At 36.5% G+C, this 24,274-nt stretch overlaps 1 protein-coding gene across 3 annotated transcripts in view; it reads right to left on the bottom strand.

The window, feature by feature from the left end:
• Positions 1-24,274, bottom strand: part of CADM2 (cell adhesion molecule 2) — a 684,646-nt gene that overhangs the window by 8,166 nt on the left and 652,206 nt on the right. For all 3 annotated transcript variants that reach the window (XM_042789099.1, XM_042789101.1, XM_042789100.1), the window contains one exon: positions 945-1,070. In XM_042789099.1, coding sequence (XP_042645033.1) covers positions 945-1,070 — 126 coding nt within the window. The remainder of the gene's footprint in view (positions 1-944; positions 1,071-24,274) is intronic.

Raw genomic sequence — 24,274 nt, 5'->3', positions numbered from 1 at the left:
ACAATAGTCAACTTTCCCTTTGTGAAAAGCATTGTTTATGTTGGCATAAGGTGTATAACTGTTCATTCATGAAAATAAAACAAGAGACACACTTTCACTGGCCTATTAAAAAGCCTTGGTTTTCCCCCACAGTTGAATCAAATTTAAAAGATAATTTTATCAGCTTATGTCTACTAGCCATTTGATTATTCTATCTAAAATGAGATTTAATGAGTTAATACCAACACTAATCCTCTCTTAACTTTTCTTTTTTTTTGGAAAGGGGGCTGGTTAGGGAATCAATTGAATTTTAACAATAAGTCTAGAAGCCATTCAGAGGTCAAATCTCAAGAAATTCTTCTGAAATAAACTAGGTTAATATAAGATCATAGAGGAGCTTAGTCAGAAGTTGGTGTCACACCACTGTTATCTCTAATGGTGGGGGGCACTGAAAATAAAGGGACTAGAATTCTTAAGGTGAAATTTCTGAATAAAGTGAAACTTGGGCCATGAATGAACCCCTTATTTCAGTGGGATCATTGGTGAGTCACTGATCTGAAAACTCACCACCAGCTTCTAATATTATCCTTTAAATACATACTAAAGTATTAGCACAACTTATTGAAATTAAAAATATTGTTCAATCTCTCTCTCTCTATATATATATTATTCTGAATTGATACACCCATTAAAACTATGAGATTGTGTAAACAAGTGTCTAGAGCTAAGGGCCAAAACCAAGGGGCAATTTTAACTCTTGGTCTCTCGAAATCACTGACTAATGAGATAACGTTGGGCATGTAACTAGATGTCTTTTGCTGGGACTTCATTTGCAACTGGATTGTGAACTGAGTTTTATTGTCTAAATCATTTAGCAGATGGGGAAGGTGAAAGGGAACAGCACTTCCAGGCGAAATCATGCCTTGCTTCCAAAAGTGACTGAACTTCCACTAAATCTGTCCTACCTTTATGTCTTGCCAGGTATCGACCAAGGAGGATTATAGAACATAGTGTTACAAAGACAACTACAGCCACTATTCCTCCTATAAGAGCATGGTCAGGTCCAGTCTGTCCAGCCAAAGCATTTGGATCTACAGGGAGAAACAAAAAGCAAAAGTGGTCCTACACAGACAAAAATTGACAGCAAAATTCACAATACCAAGTTTTATACTGATCATCCTGAAAATAGGGCATTTCCCTCTTTAATATTCAGCATGGTTATTCCCACTTTTACTACCAGTATGTTATCAACAACATAGTATTGCTTGTATTCCCAGATTGTTAAAGCCCTGAGGACATCATAGTTATGAAAAATATTACCTTATTCTTCTTTGGCGGAGGTTATTAAATGGGAAAGGTTTCTGCTTTTGTCATCGTCATTTTACAAATGAAAACCTGGCCATAGCTATTTTAGAAGGGAAAACAAGGAACTGAGAATTGGGGATCAGATAGCATCAGCAGAATAGTGTCTGCATAATACATAATTTATAGAACTGATTCTCAGTGGGGAACTCTTATATATTCTCTTCCTCTCAGTCCTATCCTATTGCACCAGAAATAAAAAGACAGATAAAGTGCAGCCGTGCCAAGTTCCTCTGCACATGGCTGAGTCTGCATGAATTTGGTCAGATAAAGGTATCAGGCAACCTGAAAGATCATTGTTCAGTCTCAAGCATCAGTTTGTGAATTTACAATGACTAATCAATTAACACCCAACGTGAGCAAGCTGTAATAGATATAACAATGGATTATCAGGTTCATTTTACTAACTCTGTGCACAGTGCTAGGAGTACTGCCAGACTGAAGCTTTCTGTCCTGGTCATTTGCCTGTTCTGTTGCCTGGTGCTTCAGAAAAGTTGCAAAGAGGCAATCGTGGGAAATGGCACTACTTAGAGGTGAGTAATTCTTTGGAGCTTTTGAACAATGAACCAGCAACCCGTGACTGTTGACTCACCTGAAATATGCAAAAGAAGGTAAAAATTCAATCTAAGGATCATGGTAAACTTTCTATTTTAATGAAAATGGCTCTGTTGCAAAGTAATAGTAATTCTCTGAAGATGATATTAGCATGTACTCTATGTTGCAATCAGTCTACTTTCACTGCTTCAAGGGCATTTCCCTTGTAGGAGCTGTTTATATTCTACAATTAGTTTGCCAAAAACTTCTTTGCTTTGCAAAAGAGAAAGGGAAGAAGAATATTAACACAGAAAAGAGGTCAAGTCTGTAAAGATGATAGAAGAGCCTCTGATAATGCCAAGAAGGTGTGATTCCATGATACCATAATTACATTCTGCTGACCAGGATCATTGTATAACAGTAAGATGTATAGGTGTATCTACAATCACACAAATGTACATAAATATAATGTTATACAGATGAAATAAAAGAATCTGTTTTCCCTTCCTTTTGTAAACTGTGAGGCATACTGAAACTACACTTTCAGGTTTGCTGGAGCACAGAGTGATACGGCCACTGTTACAGATACAGTTCTGCTCTTAACAGTCACTGAACCCGTCAGGCATGGCTTTGTCACTTATTGCTGGCTTTCTGAGATCCCACATCTTTCTCTTCTGGCTGCTAAGAGAACTTTGGGGAATCTGGTCACAGCACTTCTGTGGACGATGGCAAATAATAGGTATTGGCCTCAAAGAAGCTAGAAACACCTTATAAAGTCAGCTGTGCCTGGCCCCTCCTCCACCTCCATGATCCTCTGGGCACAGTGCTACTGTTGGTGACAGTAGTCTGGGTACACAGCATTGGTCCAAGGGGTATCAGCTCTATTCTGGTGATTAAATATGACCCCAAGTTCTATGAGCCAGCAGCCTCTCAGTGAAAAGCAAGATGGCTGAAGTCTTGCCTCGCCAAAACAACAGCTTGGAGCATGCAGCCATCCTTTCTCATGCCTTTCAGAGACTGTTTTCTGAGGAGAGTAAGGAGGACATGACTGCTCGCTTGAGAAAATAAAAGCTCTTGGTGCAGGATTGTCAGCATGCTTGGGCCACCTATCAAATTCCTCCTTCTGTGGTGCCTGTAGCAATGTTGCTGTAAACCTCCTCCCTGCATCAAAAAGGAAGCACCCAGTTGGGCACTAAGGAGCATCAGTGTCCCCAGGTGCTGCATGTGACCTGCAGGAGATGATCTTCCCCAACACAGGGCCAGGAGCAGCATGAACATGTTTCCCCACTAAAAGCTAACTCCTGCTAGTATACTAGCAGTAAAATTAAAGAAAGAAAGGAGTTATTTTAAGGGATAATATACTTCCTGATGCATAGTGTAATCCAGAGAAGGGTTAGCACAGCACTTTATCTAAAGGCATTTTTTGAAAAGCTGATTGCAGTGTGCGCAGCCTTAGCTCAATACCTAGATTTACAATGTATCTCCTCTGTGAGCTTTAATAAATGTTATAGATAAAAATCCTCACAATACACTGAGATGAATATGTCTGTGTTTTCATCCTCGGATGATTTCCTATATATAGCTCCTCCTCTGACATACCTGATGTGACTACAAGAAGTGACCTAAAGCCAGCATAAATATAAGGTTCCCACCTATTAGTGTGGATTAATGAGATTCTACTGCTACTATAGGTTGAAATATTTAACTTTAAAATTAATTTAGGTATTCATTGGAATGCAAAGGTAGTATTGTATTTCTGCTATAATCTCTTAAATTTGGTATCAAAGCCAGATTATATTAATAAGTAATGCTAGACAAGTTTGTCTATGAAAAACTTGTACACGACCTATTACCACTGAGCAATTTATTTGTTAAAAAGAAAAAAAAGAAAGGAAGGAGAGGAAGGAAGAGATGGAAGGGAAGGAAATAAAGAAGTATCCCTAAAAATAGCCAACATTTTATTGGGAAATAAGCATTCTTTCATCTCAAAATGAAACTCTGTACAACATAAACAATATTCTGAACAGGAAGTGCACCTCATAGAAATATTATCTTCATAGAAAAATAATGTTAACATTAAATATAAATATGCTCTACATTATGCATACACAGTAATGCACTATACTTTTGCCTTTCATGAAATGACCTAAGCCCCATGAGTGAATTATAGATCTGGGGCTATTTATCATCATATAAATAATTACTATGTCAAAATGTCTCTGGACAGTATCTGAAAGATAGAAATGCAAGGGTTTGGAAACTGCCATTTCATGTTTTAGGTATTTATACAGTGAACATGTATAACTATCCAAGCCTTCTGGGCATCTGTATTAGCAACTCCCATTAAAGTTCCTGCAAGTGCTAAGTGTGTACTTGGGCACTGATCACCCCACAGTTTGCTTTCAGAAAAACAGAACAGAATTGAGATTATTTTTAGATTCCTATTATAAACTTCATGGGCTTTACCAGGCAAATCCTACCCGGCCACACACATAACTCCAGCAAATGAAATCTTAAGTATGCAACTATGCAATAAATATGTATAATCCAGCTGTTTCCATAAAAAAATAAATAAATGAATTAAAGTATTCCTGTTTTAAATACAGATTGTTTTTTACTGTGTGAGCACAGGCAGCTACTGTAGTCATGCCCTGAAACTGAAATTAAAATTTTGTAACCAGACCAGATCTTCTTCAAAGATCGTTTTGTTTTTTTTTTTTTTTTTTCTGTTTATTTCATCCTTTGATGAGACTAAGGAAATCTTATAGCAAGATAATGACACAAAATCTCATAATTCTCTTTTATTTGGTTTTGTCCTAAATTTAGGAAGCCTCTATAAAGTACTGATTGCTGATGCTGTGAAGTTACAACCATTTTCAACTTCTGGGATTTGCCTGTTACTGTTTGTTCACAAACCTGCAGAAATATCACATTTAAAATGACTAAGAGGAAAGAAATGTATCATTCACTAAGGAATGAAACACATCAGATAAATCTTAGACCTATTAAATAAGTAGATATGCACTTTTTATGACCTGTTGACAAAATTTCAGTGTAGAATATTTTCATATGAACTCAAACGTTAATTAAGCAGAGAAATTTTGGAACAGTTTATCATGCTTTTGCATAAAGTATATGTTAATTATTCATCTAATTTCATTTTCTTCCTGCATAAGTTTCCTTCTTATTTATGCATAGCTGACTTGACTGAGCAGGCTGCAGAAAAGGGTCAGATAACCCTTTCCTGAGCAAAGGGAGAACAAGCACATTTGTGAATGCTGAAATGGCATATTTTGGGGAATATATGCTCAAGTAGCCCCCTTTATTGCAGAACTTTATTAACATGTATTTTTGGCTCAGATGCTGTAGTTTTAAAAAATCACTCTGAAAATGAGATGTGCCCAGGTTAAAGGCATCCGAAATAATAATTTGTTTTGACCATTTCTACTAAAAGAAAAATTGGAAAAAAAGGTCCTAATTTGCTGTGGAGCTTAAATAGCATTCACAAAATGAAGACATACTAAGCAGATATATTATTCATAAATTACTACTCCTCAAGTCTGAGAAAAGAACAGGGATGTCTCATTTCTCAAAGAAGTTCTGAAACCACCATCCTACAGTCACTCTTACTGATTTAATGAATAATCAGCTGCTGAGCCAAAATAGAACTGCTCCAGCAAGGGATCCTGGGCCATGGCTCCATGTTACAATTAATGTGGCAGAAAAATCTCTTCAAGTGATTCCTGTTTCTTTCCCCATATTCAGGGACTCGTTATCACTCCCAGTACAAATTGTATTTCATACTTTTGCAAAAGCAATTGTTTGAAGGGCCCGGCTCAAAATCAGATCAGTAAAACAATGTGCATTTTAGGGTGGGGAAACCCCAAACCCACAGAAATTAAATAAATGACTCTGCCATATTTGAAGGGCTGTTGAATTGTTGCAGATGAGGGCAGGGTGAAAAAAAGGGGTGGGAGCCAGTGAATGTCTCTTGAGAAAATCTAGCAAGGAACCACAAATCAGGAGATGTCTAAACCTGCACTGCTTTTAAGTGCTTTAGCCAGAGGAGAGAAAACTGTAAAAGCAATGGGAAGCAAGTATTTTTGGGGTTTGTGAATGCCACTAGTGAATGTAAGTTAAATTAGAAATATTACGCATTGAAATTTCTCTGCATTTCAGCTTAAATTCCTAAAGAGAGATAGCTTGTGTGATCATGCTCTTTCACTCTGTCCAAATTACTTAAGAACCATGGATCCATTAAAAAGATTTTTAAGAGTCAGTACAATCTCAAGATCATTGTTTTCTTATAACTAACCTGAGAGGACAGGTTGCTGCAGGAGCTCAGACCTTATTAGATATCACAGAATCTATAGGAAGGGTGCGTTTAGAAAAAACCTAACAGAGAAAAATCTTCAGTCAAAATCTATGCCCAGGAACCAATTATTCATTAGAGGTTTCTCTCCATTGCAAGTACTCTGCTGTCCAATACAGCACAGTTCCTGTTTGAAGCTTTTCACATGGTTTTGTGGCATTTATCACATCTGAGCCCTTTCCACCTCATCTTTTTCCTCTTCCCCCCATACCCACTAATCCTGCTTATCTTCCTTCTTGTCTCATAACAGGTCAGCTCACACTGCAGCATTTGTATAATTCAGTTAAAAAGACTGTCAACCATGAGGCACAATCTTATGGGAAACCTGAGAAGAGTTCTTTCTGCAGTTTATGGATCAAACTTGGCTTTTAAAATGCATTTAGGCTAATATAATTAGCCAGATTTAGCCAAAGGGTCCATATAGTTTTTAACTGTCCCACAAATGTAAGCTCTGGAAAAAAACCTAAAAATTAAAAAATTCCAAAAAACCCTCAATGATTTGTCTAACATCAGTAGGAAAATAGACTAAAATAGGAATTTACTCACAATATGGATAGGAAGTAGGACTGAAGTGATAGCTGACAAGGTATTTCCTTTAAGAATAGTGGTAATAGTGCTGTCTGTGATAAATGCTGGTAAGTAGAATTTTCCCATTTTGGCATCTTAATTTGGGCACCCCAGAATTCAATTTCCCTTGCCTGGCCTGGAGTGATGAAACAGGAATTTTTAATCTCATTTTGTAATATACTGCTAACCACTAAAATACATGTACGTGAAACTTCCGAAAGTATTGTTAAGGGGAAAAGAAAGTTTCTGCACCTTCATTTAAATTGCAAAGAATAGCTGCCTGAAGGGGCTGGTTGTGAAATTCATTGAAAATGGGTTTTGTTATTAAACAATTCTGAACTTAAAATATGTGACAAGCTTCTTTTCCTTCAATGCCTGAAGCAAAGAAGAACAAAACAGTGTACTAATATGCAGCATATATAAACTGCTATTTTAATAGTAGAACATCATCAACCATAGAGAAGACAGGCAGAAAAAAGTTTACTTGTAAACCTTCAAAGGAATCGTTAGCCTTTTCTTCCCATGTTATTGCAGTAGCACATTTGGCCCACTTTGCCTCTGTTGTTTTTTTTTTTTTTCCCCAATACTGAATTATATATACATTCATATTAAGAAGACCCCACATCCCAGAAGGATGTTTCAAAATCAGTCCCAGAATAATGTTTCAGCAGTTGAAACTACAGCTCCTTTTGAAGAGTTCATGTTGTTCTTGTGAATCTAAGACTTCTTTCCATGAACAGAAAAACCCCAATGTCTTTTGATGTGTATTTGTATGTAGGTGGCCCTTGACTATGGTAAATAAAAGCATTACCCATACTTTTATACCCATTATTTTGTAAATGTATTTTTTGCAATGTTGATAAGAGAGCTGTGTACCTACAGTGTTAAGATGAAAAGTTTAATGAAATTTTTCAGTGTCCTTAGAGTCTTATTCCAGATTTTGTGCCTTGTGTCATCGATACAGTTTTTTTAAAAGGTTTTTTTTTTTTTTTTTTTTCTTCCTTAATGTTGCTTTAGAAGCTCCAGCTTCCTAAAGGGAACAGTTACTCTAATTAGAGAACATAAAAGATTTTTCTCATTGACAACATTATATTTTTGTCCATCAATAAACTCATTAATTGCTTCAGACTTTGTCTTAGGAAAAAAGAACTAAAATCTGCAAATTGTTGCCTTCATCCTATTTTCTGTAGAGGATAATTAAGTCAATTCAGGGTTTGAAGAAACACTTGCAGCCTGTCCAGCTATAACTTCTGTCTACTGAAACTGGAGGCTGTAGGGAAAGAGACAACTGGCACAGTTGACTGTAGGATTTCCCTGTTAAGTTTCTCTCCCAGAATAAGTTGACTGTGGGCTGCAGCAACAGGCAGGTGATAGCTTAACACTGCTTCCAGCATTTTAATTTTCATCTTCTTTTGAAGTTCCAAAATGCTCAGTCCCTCCATTTCAGAAAACAAAAGAAAGCAGATTGAAATTTGGAAACTTCTGCCTATTAGAGGATGACCCCATCTCTACCTAGAAAATCAAGAAGCATGACTTCTTACTTTGTGAGAAAAAAACACATTTCATGAGTGTCATCTTTATTCTGATGACTTTCCATCAATAAATATAGTAAGATCCCTGCTCTTCTTGGTTTTCTTCATCAAAAAAAGGACAGGCACCAGCTGGAGTAGGTGTGTGTGTGTGCGCGCACAACTCCTTCTCCTGTCATCATAAGTTAATTATCTATACAAATTATGAACCATTCTCTAATTAACACAGAGACTGGAGATGTCAATGTACTCTTCTGCTCCCTTCCTTGTAATACCTTATAGCTGTGGCTTTTGGTCACTTCCTACAGACTTTGGTTTGCTAGAGAGAATATGAACATGATCATGTGGGAAGGGAGCATGGAGCATGTGCTCAGCAGAGTTTTCTGAGCGTAGGCATCTATTGATGCCTGCTGTCGTGGGGGCTGGGGCCAGGCACTCAGATGGTCTCTAGCAGTCTCATCTTTCACACACCATGGGAAAGCAACACATTATCACCACTATTTCACATCATGAACTATGGTGAGATTGAGAAGAGAGTAATTGCTCAAAGCATTTAAGAAAGTTATTCTTCTAACCTTAAGGAAGTCTCAATAGCTTAGGCCTACCAGAAAGCAGTATAAATGTTTCCACAGTGACTTGTTTGTCACTTAGTTTTTATGCTATTTGTTATACAAACTCCCTCACAGATTGCTTCTCAGAGCTAATCAGTATTGATGCAGAGCTCAAATAATAAATACTATCTCAAGTAAGCAGTGCAAGAAAGACATGATTTCAGCTGAAAAATAGTATGAAACAAATGGAGAGGATCAGTGAAGTGCAGGATTAGAGACAAAGCTGCTCCAGATGCTTGAAGCTAGGGGGCACAAAGCTTTCTCACCAGTAGAGCAGAGCCATAGCCATAAAGTTAGCTGAGAACATGTATGGTTGTATAAGGATCAGAGGCATGAACAGATTTACAGCTACACAAGGTACATTGTACTGAATATGTTCTTGAGAGTTTTAAAACCAAGAAGGGCAGCTTTAATTTAATTGAAGAACAGCTCTAATTAAAACTTACTCTGTGGTAGAAGAAAACCTATTGTTCAAATGAATTCTTTATGCTTGTCATACTAATTTTTTCTTACCAAATCAGATTAGAATAATTATAAGACTATAATGACATCAAAACACCCTGGTAAACCAGCCACTTACAGCCAGAATCTGACACCTTATTCATGCTGAATAGCAATTTAATCTGTCGTGAGATTACTCAGTATGAGTAATTGTAACGGAATTTCCTCTTTGGCATTTAATAGCATATTTTATCTGTCAATATATCTTTAGAATATTAGCTAGGCATACTTGTGGTTAGGGTAACTTATCCAAAAGAGGTTGTTGACTGACCCATCTTATCTCAGAAACAGATGTGAGAGACATTAGACAGTCTGTTGTAATGCACAGAGTAGCAGAAGAGTAAATTATTGATAGGAAGGTGGGCCCCTCTGTTAATATGTGAGGCATCTTTTATAGATGTTTTAATTAGGGCATGAAATCTTACGTAAATTCTTTAGAATAATGACAATATCCATTAGTGAAGGTTCTGGTCAAGCAATGAAACTATCTTCAGTTTGTTTGAATTTTTGTCTGTGGTTTAACTGAATGCTATCCATTCTTTATGCCAACTCTGTACTAATGGAAACAACAATATTTTCCCCATTTAATAATGACATGCTTGATGGAATTCAATATCTTAACCAAATTCTCCTCTGGGAACATTAAGACTTTGTTGTTTTCAGATACCTTAAAGTTAAATATCATTGAGCTATTAGTAGGAGACTGTTTCCTCTTAATGCCATTGATTGGTAATGGATTTTCTAAGAATAAGGTTGATCTTTCCATTCCTAAAGGCTTTTTGTATTCATAAAAAAATAAAGCTACATAATTTTTGCTTTATGGGTCTAATTTTTTTTTAACTCAGCAGCATGCATTCATTTCCAGCAGCATTCATGATCGCTACTGTCAGCACCGCTAGCTGCAATACATCCGGATTCTACCAAGGGGGTCACGTCTACACCAGTTTGCAACTGACAGATTCATTTCCTACCTTCTCTTGAGACAGTAGTGAGGACTGAAAAAATCAGAGGTCCACTGTAATTACTATGTATATTTCAGATTAAATAAATGTGATAAAAGCCTCCATCTGGCTGTTGATCAAATGTGCAGAGGCAGGCTGATTTTCAGTGACATATTACAATATGTCTCTTGTAACAGTCCCTAATGCCATCCTGTAAATTACTTACATTTGGGATTACTTGACTACGGCAGACAGAAATATTACTCACTGTTTAAGTGCTGCCTACTGGGAGTATGGGAGACGCGGTCTAATCTTAAAGTTGTTAAGCAAGGCATTAAGAAATAATGGGGCCATGTTTATTTTACTAAACGCCGATTGTGCTCACGTTATTTGAAGATGGCAAACCCAATTTAATAGTAGCCTGAGCCTACTCCTGATGCTGAAAAGCTGTAAGAAGTGTAACACTGGGGAAATAAGTGTAAGCGGTGTGCTGGAACACTTCTTGACACTTAACACTTCTTAAAAATTTAAAAATCAGAAAAATCCTGGAAAATATGCCAATAGTTTCAAATTATACTCTATCTGCTGAAAAAATGCAGGCCTCTCTGAGCAGAAATCCAGAGGTTCAGGGCCTTTCATTAAAGGAAAATCCCAAACAGCTACCTGAAAGAGGAATAATAGAAATTTAAAGGGAAACCCAGAAAATTAGGCTGCCATTTCTCCATTTACTTTACACCTCTCCTTGCAGTGGTGGTTGAAATATGTGGAGAGTCAAAATTTACTGCATCACTGAATGTGTTGTTAAAAACTTATGGTAAGAAAGAAAGATTGGGGGAAACATATTTGTGGGATATTCACAGAGCAACTTTGTGGTTAGAATGGCTGTTCTTATGATTTACAGCTCCTTAAGGTTTACAGTTTACAGAACAACAAAATTAAATCAAAATGGAAAATGCCAGTGCTTTTTTTTTTTTTTAAAAAAAAAGACAAATCTCCTTCCTAGCCAAACTATGGATATTTCTGGTCTTCTGTATCACATTTGTACTTCTTATTGAACATTCATTCTGCCCAGAAAGTGTACCAGGACACCCTGTGTAAATCAAGGTGCTGCCCAGCAAGGAGAGATTTGGCTCTTTAAATTCTTGTTGTAAAGCCCCGCAGAAAGCCCTTGTTGCTCTACAGATCTTGAAAGGACAGCATCTTTGTACTTGCAGTGGTTAAAATTGGTTTCCATCTAGTGATTGGTCTGGAAAATGTTCTTTGAAGCTTTCATGAGCTTCGGAAACATCTCATGACATTCTGTGCTCTAGAAGTATTCTGCTCATCTCCTATTTGATCAGTCCAACAAGTAAATTTCCCTTCCTTTCCCTGCTCAGTTCTTATTGTTTTAACTGCATGAGATTTTCCATATAATCCCTTCACCCTAAATTGTCTCATTAATCTACATCACTTGGCATACACTTTTACTTAACCGAAGTGGTTCATTAAATGACATTTCCTCTTAGAAGGCCTCTAAAAACTTAGTCCTCTTTTAAGGAAAGCATGAACACAAAATGTGAAAGCAAAAAACAATGTTCCAAAAAAGCTGGAATTAACACAACTCTTCCAAATGCCACTGCTGAGCAACTTTCCTTTATCTCTTTTCTTCTTCCCTTTCTTCCTAAAATGTTTGTTCTCTTTACATTACAGTCATGTAAGGGACATGATGTTTCTCTCTGAAGTATTCACAGAATCACGGAATACCAGTTTTCTATGTGCTTAAACTGATTAAAAATAAAGCTGCACTCTAAAAATGTGATTCTGATCATTATGTCATTCTGTTCAATGCAGAAGCTTTTGTTAGGCAGAAAAATTTTAGTTATTACTCTCTCACTAACATCTATAACAACATCATTCCTAACATGATGCTAGTAGATACTACATTCAGCTGAAAAACAAAGATTCGTTCTGAAAGGTTGAGCATATGAAGCCAATGTGGATATTTCAAGCTTACTGGTGTTACAGTCCTTAATTCAGCAAAACAAATAAGCATGCAGCAAATGGGACTTAAAACAAGATTAAGTGCTTTTGTTGAGTTGGCACTGAAGTGTTAGATCCCAACTTCAGTTTACAAGACACTGGCTACCAAAGGAGACACAGATAAACGAAAGAAGGAGTTAGGATTCCTTTAGCTGTGAGAAGCAGTGCTTTTAGCCTTCCTTGCCCTTTGGAAAGCTTTAGCAAGCTGTTCCTCCTCCTGAAGAGGTGAGGTTCATGAATTCAGAGCCCATTATGACAGCTTCTCTCTGACACCAGCATGTCTGGGTCTGGTGCCAGAAGCAGCGGTGAGCCCACGGCACTGGGCAGCACATAATCAGAGAGTCCCCCTCACTAGTAGCAGCCTCTCATCAAAGTGCCGCTCTTGTCACCTGGGCCAAGAAGGCAGCATGTGGCCTGTTCCTGCAAAATCTATTCCACTACTTAAGGTGGAAAGGGTTTTTTTACACCTTGCAGCTCAGCAAAATCATAAAAATGTACACTTGCTCTGCCTAGCAATAACTTAGTCTTCTCACATCAATGCCTAAGGCCGAAAGGTTGGTGAGACGACCCTCCAGGGCATCATGCTGGTGACACCCTTTGAGAGGAAGGTTAGTTTTTCCAGGAATAAGCATAGAAAACCAGGTTTAAATCCTTGCCATGCAACATGTTCCTGGGTGTGGATTTTAGTAAAGTGTTTTCTTTATCTGTGCCTCAGTTCCCCTAAAATAGAGACTCATGAGCAATAAATAATCTTGACTCATAGAATAACTCATAGAACAGTGAATAATTTTGAGATATTGCAGTAGTAGGGGTAAGGCAGGTACTTCACCTGTCCTTACAAACAATATTCTATATAATACCATTTTAAAACATCTGATATAGACTTTTATGGGCTTAATTTTTACTAAGCTTTTGTTGGATATATTTTTTGTTCTTTGGATAAAAGGAAACTAAACATCTATTATTATGTGTCTGCATAATGAAGAAATTAATAGCTGGATGCCTTTATTTCCAAGAGATGAGACTGAACAAGATAGCCTTACACAGCTACATTACTGAAAGCAATTCACACCAGGTAATTGATGAAGATAAAAATAAACAGAAATATGGGAAGAAGCCAGAAATAGGATGAATCTACTTCCAGATTATGGAAACAAACAAAGAATTATTAAGGATGTTGTTAAACATGTCAACATGAACACCCTTGGGTTCATAAATAACCTTGAATTTAAGAGGAAAAGTTATTCCATTTTAATAATAGATTCACTGGAGATCTATGTCAGCTGATACAAGAAGGTAGCAGAGAATCAAAGTTTAAAAACCCAACACCTATAGTCTCTTGTCTTCAGTTTTCTTTTTCATCCAAGTAATGTCTACTTTCTCATAAGTGCCAATAATTTATGCATTACAATTAAGCTTAGAAAATGATGATTAAAACTTCTTTATATTTAGTTACACTAACTTCCTAAAATCTCAGGGGAGCATTTAAAGATTGGTTCCTTCATCATATGTTAATCAAATGTAACAATACAGTTTGGAACTTCAAGATTTCATAAAACAAGTAAACCTATATCTAGCTGTCAAGGTTTCAGTGAATAGTATTACAAGGTAATCCTACCATTTCCATGACAACTAAGCAACAAAAGCAATCACAACATTTGCAATAAAAGATGTATAAAATGTTACTGTTTTAAAAAAATGTGTGTACAGGTACAATAATTTCTCTTAATAACTTTAGTAACTGTTCAAGCACATGAACATGTTAGACGTTTCAAGGGACATTTGTGCCTTGCATACCTGCCATAGGTTATAAGCAGTTAAATCTTCATGGTACTATAAGCTAGTATTTTACTAGTTTATATTAAAAGTTACCATGGATCTGCAAATAAATGCCGTAATATAATATATTTCATGTATGTTAGAATGACAATCCTGGTGAATGATACACAAAAATAAAAGAGAGCAGCAAATTCATACCCTGCAGAGGTCAACTAGTTAGTGACTGCCTGCACTCATACACAGTAAGGGCCAGCAAGGTGGTTGGGGGCTGGAGCACATAATATATGAAGAGATGTTGACAGAATTACTTTATTTTCAGTCTTAAGAAGAGAGAGCTAAGGAAGGAAACATTATTTCTATTTTCAGCTTCTACATGGGAAGAAGAGATGATCGAGCCAGACTCTTCTTAGAGGTGCACAGAAATGGGAGGCAATGGGCACAAGCTGGAATATCAGAAATTCAAATTAGATATTAAGAAATTAATTTTCATGACAAGGATGGTCAAACACTGGAACAAGTTACCCAGACATGCTGTGGGCTATCCATTCTTGGACATATATAAAACTCACCTGAATGAGGCCCTGAGGAACCTGATGTACAGTGGCCCTGCTCTAAGCTGTGTTTGGACCAGATGATCTTCAGAGGCCCCTTACAATTAACATATTCTAAAATTCTACAAAATGGGTCATAAGCCACCAAAATGAAGATTACATGGAAAAATTAGATAAAGAGGTTTTCCAGATTTCTGCATTTTAAAATGAACAGAGTTAATAATAAACCAGCATCCAGCAGACAGATGCTAAGATCCTACTATTGCTTCAAGATGTACTGTTCATTCTGTGTTGTCTTACACTGTTGCCATCACTGTTATATCCATACTGTCAAAAATTCGACAGGCTCTCCAATTACTTTTCTTCTACCTTCCAGTAATGGACACACTTGAATCAGGGAGCAGGAGTTCACATAAAACCTTAGAAATTATACTGCAGAAAGCAGCTGTATGTTGGCAGAGGAAAACTCTATGTGATATAAAGGGCCTTGTCTTCCCCTAATAATTTATTTTTTCTTGAAATATTCTTTTTTCTTTATCTCAAAAACAGGGTCACATCAGATATTCTGAAAAAAAGAATCCATACTAGATTATTTCAGAAAATGTTTTACAAAGCATTATACATAATAATAATGTGAAAGATCAGCAAATTGTTTCCATGGGCTTTACATCAAATTATGTTTAAAATTACTGAGGGATTAGATTTGCAAAGAAATGAGCTGAAATTTCAGCATTCTGTGGCAATTGCGGTATTTTCAGTCTGAGGATTTCAGTTTTATGGCCAGCTTGATAAAGCTAGTGTAATTCTGTTTTTCTTGGGTATAGGTAGGTTTATTTATAGCAAGGTCAACTCATTTGAATTCTCTTGTATCTCTTTACTCACTAGAGAAATTGTCATACAAGTAAAACTCTGGATGGTGTTGTTTCTCTGTAATAGCAGGGAGTAAGAACCAGCAACCACAGAAATTGCTTCTCTGCCTGTCAGACCTGATATTCAATGCATAAAAAAAGTAGATAAAAATATACTGCGACTTATCTCCATGTAATAACAGTGAGCACGCATCTTTTCAAAGTACACGGCAGGGGCTCTGATGGGACTACCACATGAAAAACCTCATCTAACAATCTGACAACTAAATATATGGTCAAAATCTTCTCCACAAGCTAAAATCCTGCTGCAAAAACTCTGATCTGAAGTCTTCCTCAACCCCCAAATTCTGTGGGAAAACATTCTGGAGTGCATCAGCAATCTTTTTTTGACTCCTGCTACCCTCAATCCTTTCCTTTTTGGTCATTTGACTTCAAGGAGAGGAAAATTTCTCAGAAAATCTGCTGATAATATAGTATCTCAACTGTATTTAGGAGTGTGCTTCCACACAGTTTTCTGGGTCTCCTGCCTTCCACAGCTTTAGCACCATTCTTCTTTTCTGGCATTTTTTCATGAAAGATGCTCATACAGCTGCAGCAAAACTGTCATTAAAATTAATTCCTCAGTGTCACAAGTATCTGCATAAATCCCATTATTGCTTTGCTATTGTGTTGTTGTTACCTTCTGCTATTGCCTTAGAAATGAAGTTTTTCTTGTCTCAAAAGTATGTTCCATGAGACCTCTTGATTTTTTTTGTTATTCAATGTTACCGTGCACTCAAGATGAGAACCAAATGCACATTTAAATATCCTTAATACATATTAGGTCAAATTTGAGCAACAAAATCATGAAGTCTGTTCACAAAAGCATAGCTTAAGCCATTTAAAGGACAGCAAGACAAATGTGTCCCTGATGAACACATCTTTGGATAACTGATATTCTGTACTGTGCATGCCTGGAGGCAGCACTGTTTTGGCTGAGCTGATCATCTGTGTATCTGTGTGCCCCATAAAGTTGTTTTAAATTCACAAAGTGGGTGTCTCTAGCCCTAAGTTGCCTCAGGGCCCAACTGATTTGTTTCACCTCAAGAATGTTAAATACACACTTGAAAACACTGAATTCAAATCAAATTGTACTAACCACAGACAATTTTATTCAAGATGCAACGTGAAGAGGAGCAGAATCGTTATGTCTCACTAGGTCTGTGGAGATTAACAGGGAATATTAAAATAAATACAATTCTGGGATGCATGATAGAGTGTGAAACCCCCTGAAAATCATAAGGACATCACCACAACAAAATTACATGCCATGGCCATGATCATCTTCACACTATGAGACAGAAATGAAGTCAAGTCCCCGGAAGCTGATAGTCATATTATCTGAGAGGTCGGGTTTTGTGATCTTAATTTAAGAGAACGCTACTTTTGAATGGAACTGGCTTGGATCATAGGTAAAGTGAACAGGAGTTATTGTACCCAAAGAACAGATTGAAACGCCTAATTCAGCATTGACCTCCTCTTCTATAGATGGCTGCCTAACATCATGTACTGAGTATCAGATTGCCTCTTCTTTGGCCTCATTCTTCTTTGACTAGAGATCCCTAGAAATGCAAATTCCTCCTGGGCAAGTAATTCAGAAGATGGATGCAGTGACACATCTTTTGACGCATCTTCCTTTCATGCATGAGCAAGTGTATGTTGACCAGCAATGGTATGATTTGGCCTTGGGCATGATCAGAATGTTCCAGCATTCCTAATGAGATATAAACTACTCTCAGCTGGGTAATTTTTCAACAACATTTCATCTAGGAATGAACTGGAATTCTGTATTTGAATACATCATATATAAAGAACAGTGTCATTAACATGTTCTGCTACCTTCTATAATGATTAGTTTGATTCCTGACTGTATGTTCAATAGAACACAGACACCCAGTTAAAATCTCTTTCTCTCTTTCTCTCTCTCTCTGCATTTTGCATCCCTTCAGAGGTGTGTACTTCTGACAGAGCAGTTGATTAGAACATAATGGTTTAAAGCACAATTACATTTAGTCGATAGGGTACATTACTCATTTATGTTCATGACTATTCAGTTTAAACAATTCCATTTTAGCATCTTATGACAGGAATTTATAGTTCATTGACTAATTTTCTGTACTGTTAACCTTTTTATGGGAACATAGAAGAAAATAGTACATGTGAAACCTTCTTGGAAATCTTTCTTCTAAGCACTGCTTTTTTTTTTATAGAATTTATTTTCTAGTTATTAAAGGAAAATCTGTAGAAGTTAAGAAGCACAGTTGAATGTATAACATATTGTCTAATGTTCCTTAAATTTGTTCTATGAAACATCTGCTTTTCAAGCTTTACCTGTCTGGTGATAGTCAGACAAATTACTGCAAAATGTTTTTGCCAGAAGAGATGTCTGCCATTTCACAAAACAGAGAAAAGTAGTTGACTTGCCTTTTGTGAAATATGCTAGAAACAAAACTTGCCCAATCAAAACAAATGGTTTGGTTTTCCATTATGTCCATGAAGAACTACACCAGCCAAACCTTTAAATAAATACTGTTATGTTGAGCCCCTAATCAGCGGCTGAACCACGAACAGTTTAAAGCAAGCTTCATGCTTGCTTTACTTCAGTATCTAAGGATGAAGTCTTTCTCCCATCTGACTCAATGTGCATTTCAAGCTTTTAAATATTTTAAACAACTTAAAACTACTACTAAGGGTTGCTGGCTGACGGAGATGTTTCTCAGCCAATACAAACTACTTCTGGGACATTCTCTGTGTGCAGGATGGTCAAAGATGTGTTTCTTCTTAATACAAAGAATACAGAAAATATTCTGAAAACACTGAACAGGTATTTATGTCATGTACATGTTTACATTGTGGACTGGCATATATTTAAACACAGTATCATCAAGAAGATTTCTTGAACCAGATTTCTAATCTTTAATGGAAGTCTGTCACATTATCTCAGAGTAGAGAACAAACTCAAGAAATATGTGCAGCCTGGTGGGAAAGAAAAACCCTTGTGCTGGTACGTCCCCAGAAGCCAAGCCCAAGCAGTAGAATTTCAAGATAATAGTTATAATTTAAAATCGCATATTTTGGCATAATGCTTTTTTATGGACTGGTGATTTTTTAGAGACCAGACAAGCTTTATAATCAGCTATTGCAGAAATCCTTGTTTAAAATGCTGACATGTGAAGGAAAATATTAAAAAAATAAATTTGTTTAGTCCATAGACTCACACAGAGAAATGCATCCTGAGGGAAGTGCTAGAGAAATTATCTCCTTTTAACTCCCAGTTCTCAGAATCTGACTTCAAATTATTCCACCTCTTCATATGCCAACAGCAATATGGATAGGATTACTTGAGGAGTAAAATACCACACAGTATAAAAACTTCAGAGTATTGTCCTTTAAAGAAGCAACAATGTGTATGGGATCCATGACACATTGAAGGTACCAGTTCAGGGAGTTGCTTGAAGTGAATAAAATTAATGTTGTGAAACACTCCAACACAACACTTTGAAATGTCTCATATGTGCCTTTTGAGGAAACATAAAAAATGTTGGCTGTGATTGCTTTTCATAGATGACAACAGCATTTTGATATCAGATCTTCCTTTTTGAGGTAGAACCTGTGTGAAACAAGCAGCTGTGCATCAAAACCAAAATGTTCTTCCAAAGATCTACAAGAAAGACCTAAGACATGAAAGGACTGATAATTATAACAGCACAGACATAATGAGCTCTGAGTGTAATTGATGGTGAGTTGAACTGTTCTTTCAAATCAAAAAATCAAACTTCATTTTCAACATATTTAGAGAGATATTCTAGTGCTAACATTTTAATAGTGTTTTTACACCTAAAGTGTACAGGAACCTTTCATTCCCAGAACACTGAAAACTAGATGACGCATTTCAACAGGTTATGACTCATGAAACATTTTAAACAAACTTGAAAATCAATTGTAATGAAAGAGATGTTACACTAGTTGTGAAAATTTTGGAAAAACCAAAGCCATGTTTTTCTTTACAGCATTACGTGCTTATTAACATTTTGATGCAAGAACATAAACAAAATATTTTAAGAGATTTTAAAGAAACAGAAGAGACTGGAAAGACTGGGAAAGTGAAAAAAGAATCTGCCCTATGAACACAAACCTCTTTCTTTCAATTTTTCCTGTTTTATTCATGTTTGTTCATAAACTGTGTTGAATGATAGAGATACAGCCATGATCTCTGTTTTCCTACATAACAGAATGCTCTAAAATTCAGCAGGAAGAGTTACTGGGTCTGTGCATGAAATCAGCCAGGACCAAGAAAAAGTACTGGATACGTTTGTTCTCTTTCTGTGGTAGGAATGAGGAAAGGAAAGACAGATTTTCAGAGGTTCTTTAAAAGAATAATGAATTAAAATGAGCATGCCCTTCTCTTAGTTATTGCTGTTATAATTAGTAGCAGGAATAGGAGTACCAGTATTATTTTAAATATATAGTTCCCTCTATCATTCAAGGAAATGAAAATCAATGTTATAAACTGGTCTTGTGCTTGCTTCTCCAAATGCTGTCTCTTTACACATCAGTTAAAGAAACTACAAGGGATTCTTTAAATAATGATAGGAAATAAGATACATCTTTCCCTGGATTGCACTACTGCTCATTTATATTCTTATGGCATTGAAAAACAGAAGCATACCAACAGAGAAATAAAATATATGCTTGTATATCCATGTGCATCTTTGTTTTTCTACATGAACACCACTAAAGGAGAGACTGAGCTTTAGGAAATGTTTCTGTTTCCTTGGTGTGCAAAATGCAGCCCACTGGTGCACAGAACTGGTGGGTCCCTTCCCCACACTTTGAGAGCTGCCTCCTCCTAGTAGGGAACCAGCTCCGAACTTTGCTCTGTTCACCCATCATAACAGTTAAAACGGCAATAGCAGAACTGAGCTCATGGGTTCTGCTTCATATTTAGTGTGTGTTCTAAGTATGTAATGTTATCAAAAAGGGGATGCAGAGACATGAAATGGCGTCCTCTTTGGGAAGAGTAAGGATGCGAATAGCTGCAATGATCAAACTCAGTCCCTATTAAGTCAGCAGGAACTTCAACTAGCAAAACCAGATTTCAAGACAGAATACTTGCCAATGTTCTATTCACTGTTGTATGATTAGCAAAAACCAGATGGGGAAACAATGCATATTTTAGGATGTTTTTCCCTTTTTTTACTTTCCTTTCCTCAATTAGTTGGTTGCTTTGCTGTTGCTAAATTTCTTTTGTTTTCAAAGAATCTCATTTTCTGTTCATTGAAGCAAAAGTGAAGACAAGAAGTGAGAAAATAATGGGGAAAATAGGCAGGTAAAATCCTTGTAAATCCTACTCTGAACTGCTTAATATTCTGAATCCCTACTTCAGAGAGATGAAAACCCTGTTGGCATAGTATGAGTTGCACTGATGTCTGAGCAGGAAGAGTGTACTGTAGATTTGGAAGCTTGACTTGTTAAAAGAAGGAAAGAAAGAGTGAGAAATTAAGATTCCTCTGTTATGCTGGGGTTTTCTACAACACAAACCTCACTGATAAACAGAAATATAAACAAACAGAAATTAGAAGCATTAGAAGTGGTCACAAACTGCTGAAGGTCTCCATTTAATTAGTATTCAAACTACTAGCAAACCATCTAGCTCATTTTGATTCATTATGAAACATTACTGGAGAAACAGAAAAATAACATAATTCCTAATGATTAAGACTGCCATTATGTATATTTGTATAGGCATCAGATTCTTTTCAAGTTGCTGGGACCAAGCCAGGATTCCAATTTTTGCCTGAAGCAGAAAAGAGACTCTGCTGAAATGAAACTTTAACATCCCTATTGCAAGCAAAAGTATGCCTTGAGAGTGTATGCTCAGTTCAATTGCCTGAATATACACACAGGGGCAGCAAGGTCTTCTCTGCATCATCTAGTGGAATAGAAGTGCTGTTGTATGTTCGCTATATATTATTTAGCACACTTCAAGCATCTTACGCTTTAGTCCAGTTGTAGCACTGTATTTAGCTGTGTATCACTTTTGTTTGTTTGTTTGTTTATCAGAAGAAGATATAATTAGGACATACTTAATGTACAGGCCAGGAATCAACTCAATACCTCATCCACCCATCCACCCTAACTCCCCCATGCAACCCAAACCTGAATATTCCCTCATGTATTCAATGTAACATGCACTATATTTCATACATGGACTTACTAGGTTAGACTCACAGGGCTTGAGCACTCTAAGATACTGTTATTTATCAGCTTTCACTGATGTGTAGTAGGAAGGAGCCTGCTCAGGATGTGTAAAACCACATAATTTGGATGAGAATGTCTACACAGATCATTAACTTCTACCCATTGCCGTCCCTCTAGTTGTTTCCAGTGATTCTTCTCTTACTCATAAATGGGTGAGTATTGACCAAGGAGAGTAAAATCCAGACACTTTTAAATTTTCAGGGCTAAAAGTCACCATTTCTCATTTATGGCTGGATGTGAATTAACTGTTCTTTCTCCTGGCTACATTTTGGAGGGGGTAGGGTGGACTGACCAGGATATGTATCTTCTTAGAAGCTAGATTTTCACACCCAGCATTTCAGTAAAAGCAGAAATTGAAAAAGACATGCTAAGAAGTGTCAAGAACTGCAGCAGCTTCATTGCTGGTTTACAGCAGAGGTACAGCTTGGGACCTAGAGAGCAGCATGCTTCTCCTTGCTCTGTGTGGAGAGAACCGGAACACAGCCTCAGCTGGGTGCCAGTTTCCAGTGCTTACTCTTTCAGGACAATAAACTATAAAAGCTCTGTTGATGCTCCTTAGATCTGGACAGCATCACCTTTGCTGCATGATCTTTCTAGGAGTACTCCTGAACATGAAAATCAGCCTGAAATTTATGTATATCACCAGAAGAAAAAAGATCAATGAAACATCTCTGATTACATAGCTCTTTTTCTCAGAGGACAAAAAAAAAAAAAAAACACCACCACAAAATTCCAACATAATAATTATTTTCTTGAATCCACTATATAAGATCCCTATTTTTATGGCTTCATTCATGGGTTTGTAACTTCTGAATACAGAAACGTGGGCATTTTTGGCAAGAAAGACAATGTGTATTTATAAATTATTCACAATGTAGTTCATGACCATATAAATTTGCCCTCATTGGTTCTACACTCAAATTTAGATTTGTGTAATGATCACAAACTTACTCTGATTTCATAACAATTGTACCAAACATTTTACTTATGTTTGCTGTGATAAATGAACTCTGATATGGATGGCAGCATACTTGTATGTTTTGTACATCAGTAAGGTTCTAACAGCAAATTATACTGCTAGAATATGTAGTTTAACTACATTGGATTAAGGTAGAGGGTTATTACAGTTGTGATTTAATCATCACACAATTTTTTAGTATTTTTATCTGTGGTTATAAATTTGTATTACCACTCTATATGTTTTATGTTTCCTATTCCTACTGTTATTATAACATATGGTCTATAGGTTTTCCCTACTACTTTGGTTAATTGAGGAACCATTACTGCTATTACAACCTTAAGCCACCCTTACAATATTTCTTTACACATACATGGTATTTGAGACTTGTAAGTTTATAGCAGTGTGATTGCCAATTAGTCTGATAATCATTTTACCACTGAACTCACACAGTAGCTGGCCATGGAGAAACATTATTTTTTCCCTTATAGCAGTAAGAGTCACATCTGATGAGCATTATCTGTGTTATGGTATCCTTTTTGCTTTCTTCTCATAAACTAAATCATATAGTGAGATGAGTAAATGCCTTTTTCCTCCGTAATTTTTATTTGCATTATCGAGAAGGAGGAAAACTCATAACTTGGTTTTTATGATTTTATAATTTCATTGAAACAGTGGGACTGGACAATTAAGAGTCTAAATTTGTAATTAATTTTGTTAAGATGTTACATCACTATTATTTACGGCAATAATGGGGGAATCAAGCTGTACTCTTAAATATCTCTGTCTTCTTCACAACCGTTAGACTTCCATTTGGCTTACTTACAAATAAAATCTTAAATTTAGGGGAAAACTTGCAAATTCTGTAACAGTAGAAGAAAACACACTTTATTCAAAAGTGTCCATCAGGAAAGAACAGAGTACTTTACTGTTATGAGTACATGCATAATAAGTTCCCAATTTACTTTTATGTTTTCAGGGTTGAGGCCTAATTAAAATACACCATGGAACTTTTAAAAAATTATTTTAATTGACAACAAATTCCAGTATTTTCTGTTTTTCACAAGCCTTCAGACTCAGCCCTGTCCTAGTATTTAAATTCTACACAGGTAGATAAATGTAACTTTGTAAAAATAAACTTCCAAAACATTATACAATACTTAAACAACCTAGCTTTACTATATTATAGCAACACAGACTCCAGTTTAAACTGTAACTGCTTTTTCTTTTTACCAGACAATAAGAAAGCAGTGGTTTTGTTTTAGAGTTCCAAACAAACTATGCACTCACATCACAGATCCGTTTTCAAGGTACAGCTAGAGCCACAGCAGACAAGATGACAAAAATATTCTCATGTTGCATGAAGCTGCATGAAGACGTTTCTCCAGCAGGCTTTGTTTCT

The sequence above is a fragment of the Tyto alba genome, unplaced genomic scaffold (assembly GCF_018691265.1).
Source record: "Tyto alba isolate M040663 unplaced genomic scaffold, T.alba_DEE_v4.0 Super-Scaffold_14, whole genome shotgun sequence".
In the NCBI taxonomy this organism is placed as follows: Eukaryota; Metazoa; Chordata; class Aves; order Strigiformes; family Tytonidae; genus Tyto; species Tyto alba.
The sequence above is the reverse complement of the archived record's forward strand: the minus strand, read 5'-3'. Positions and strand labels throughout refer to the sequence as shown.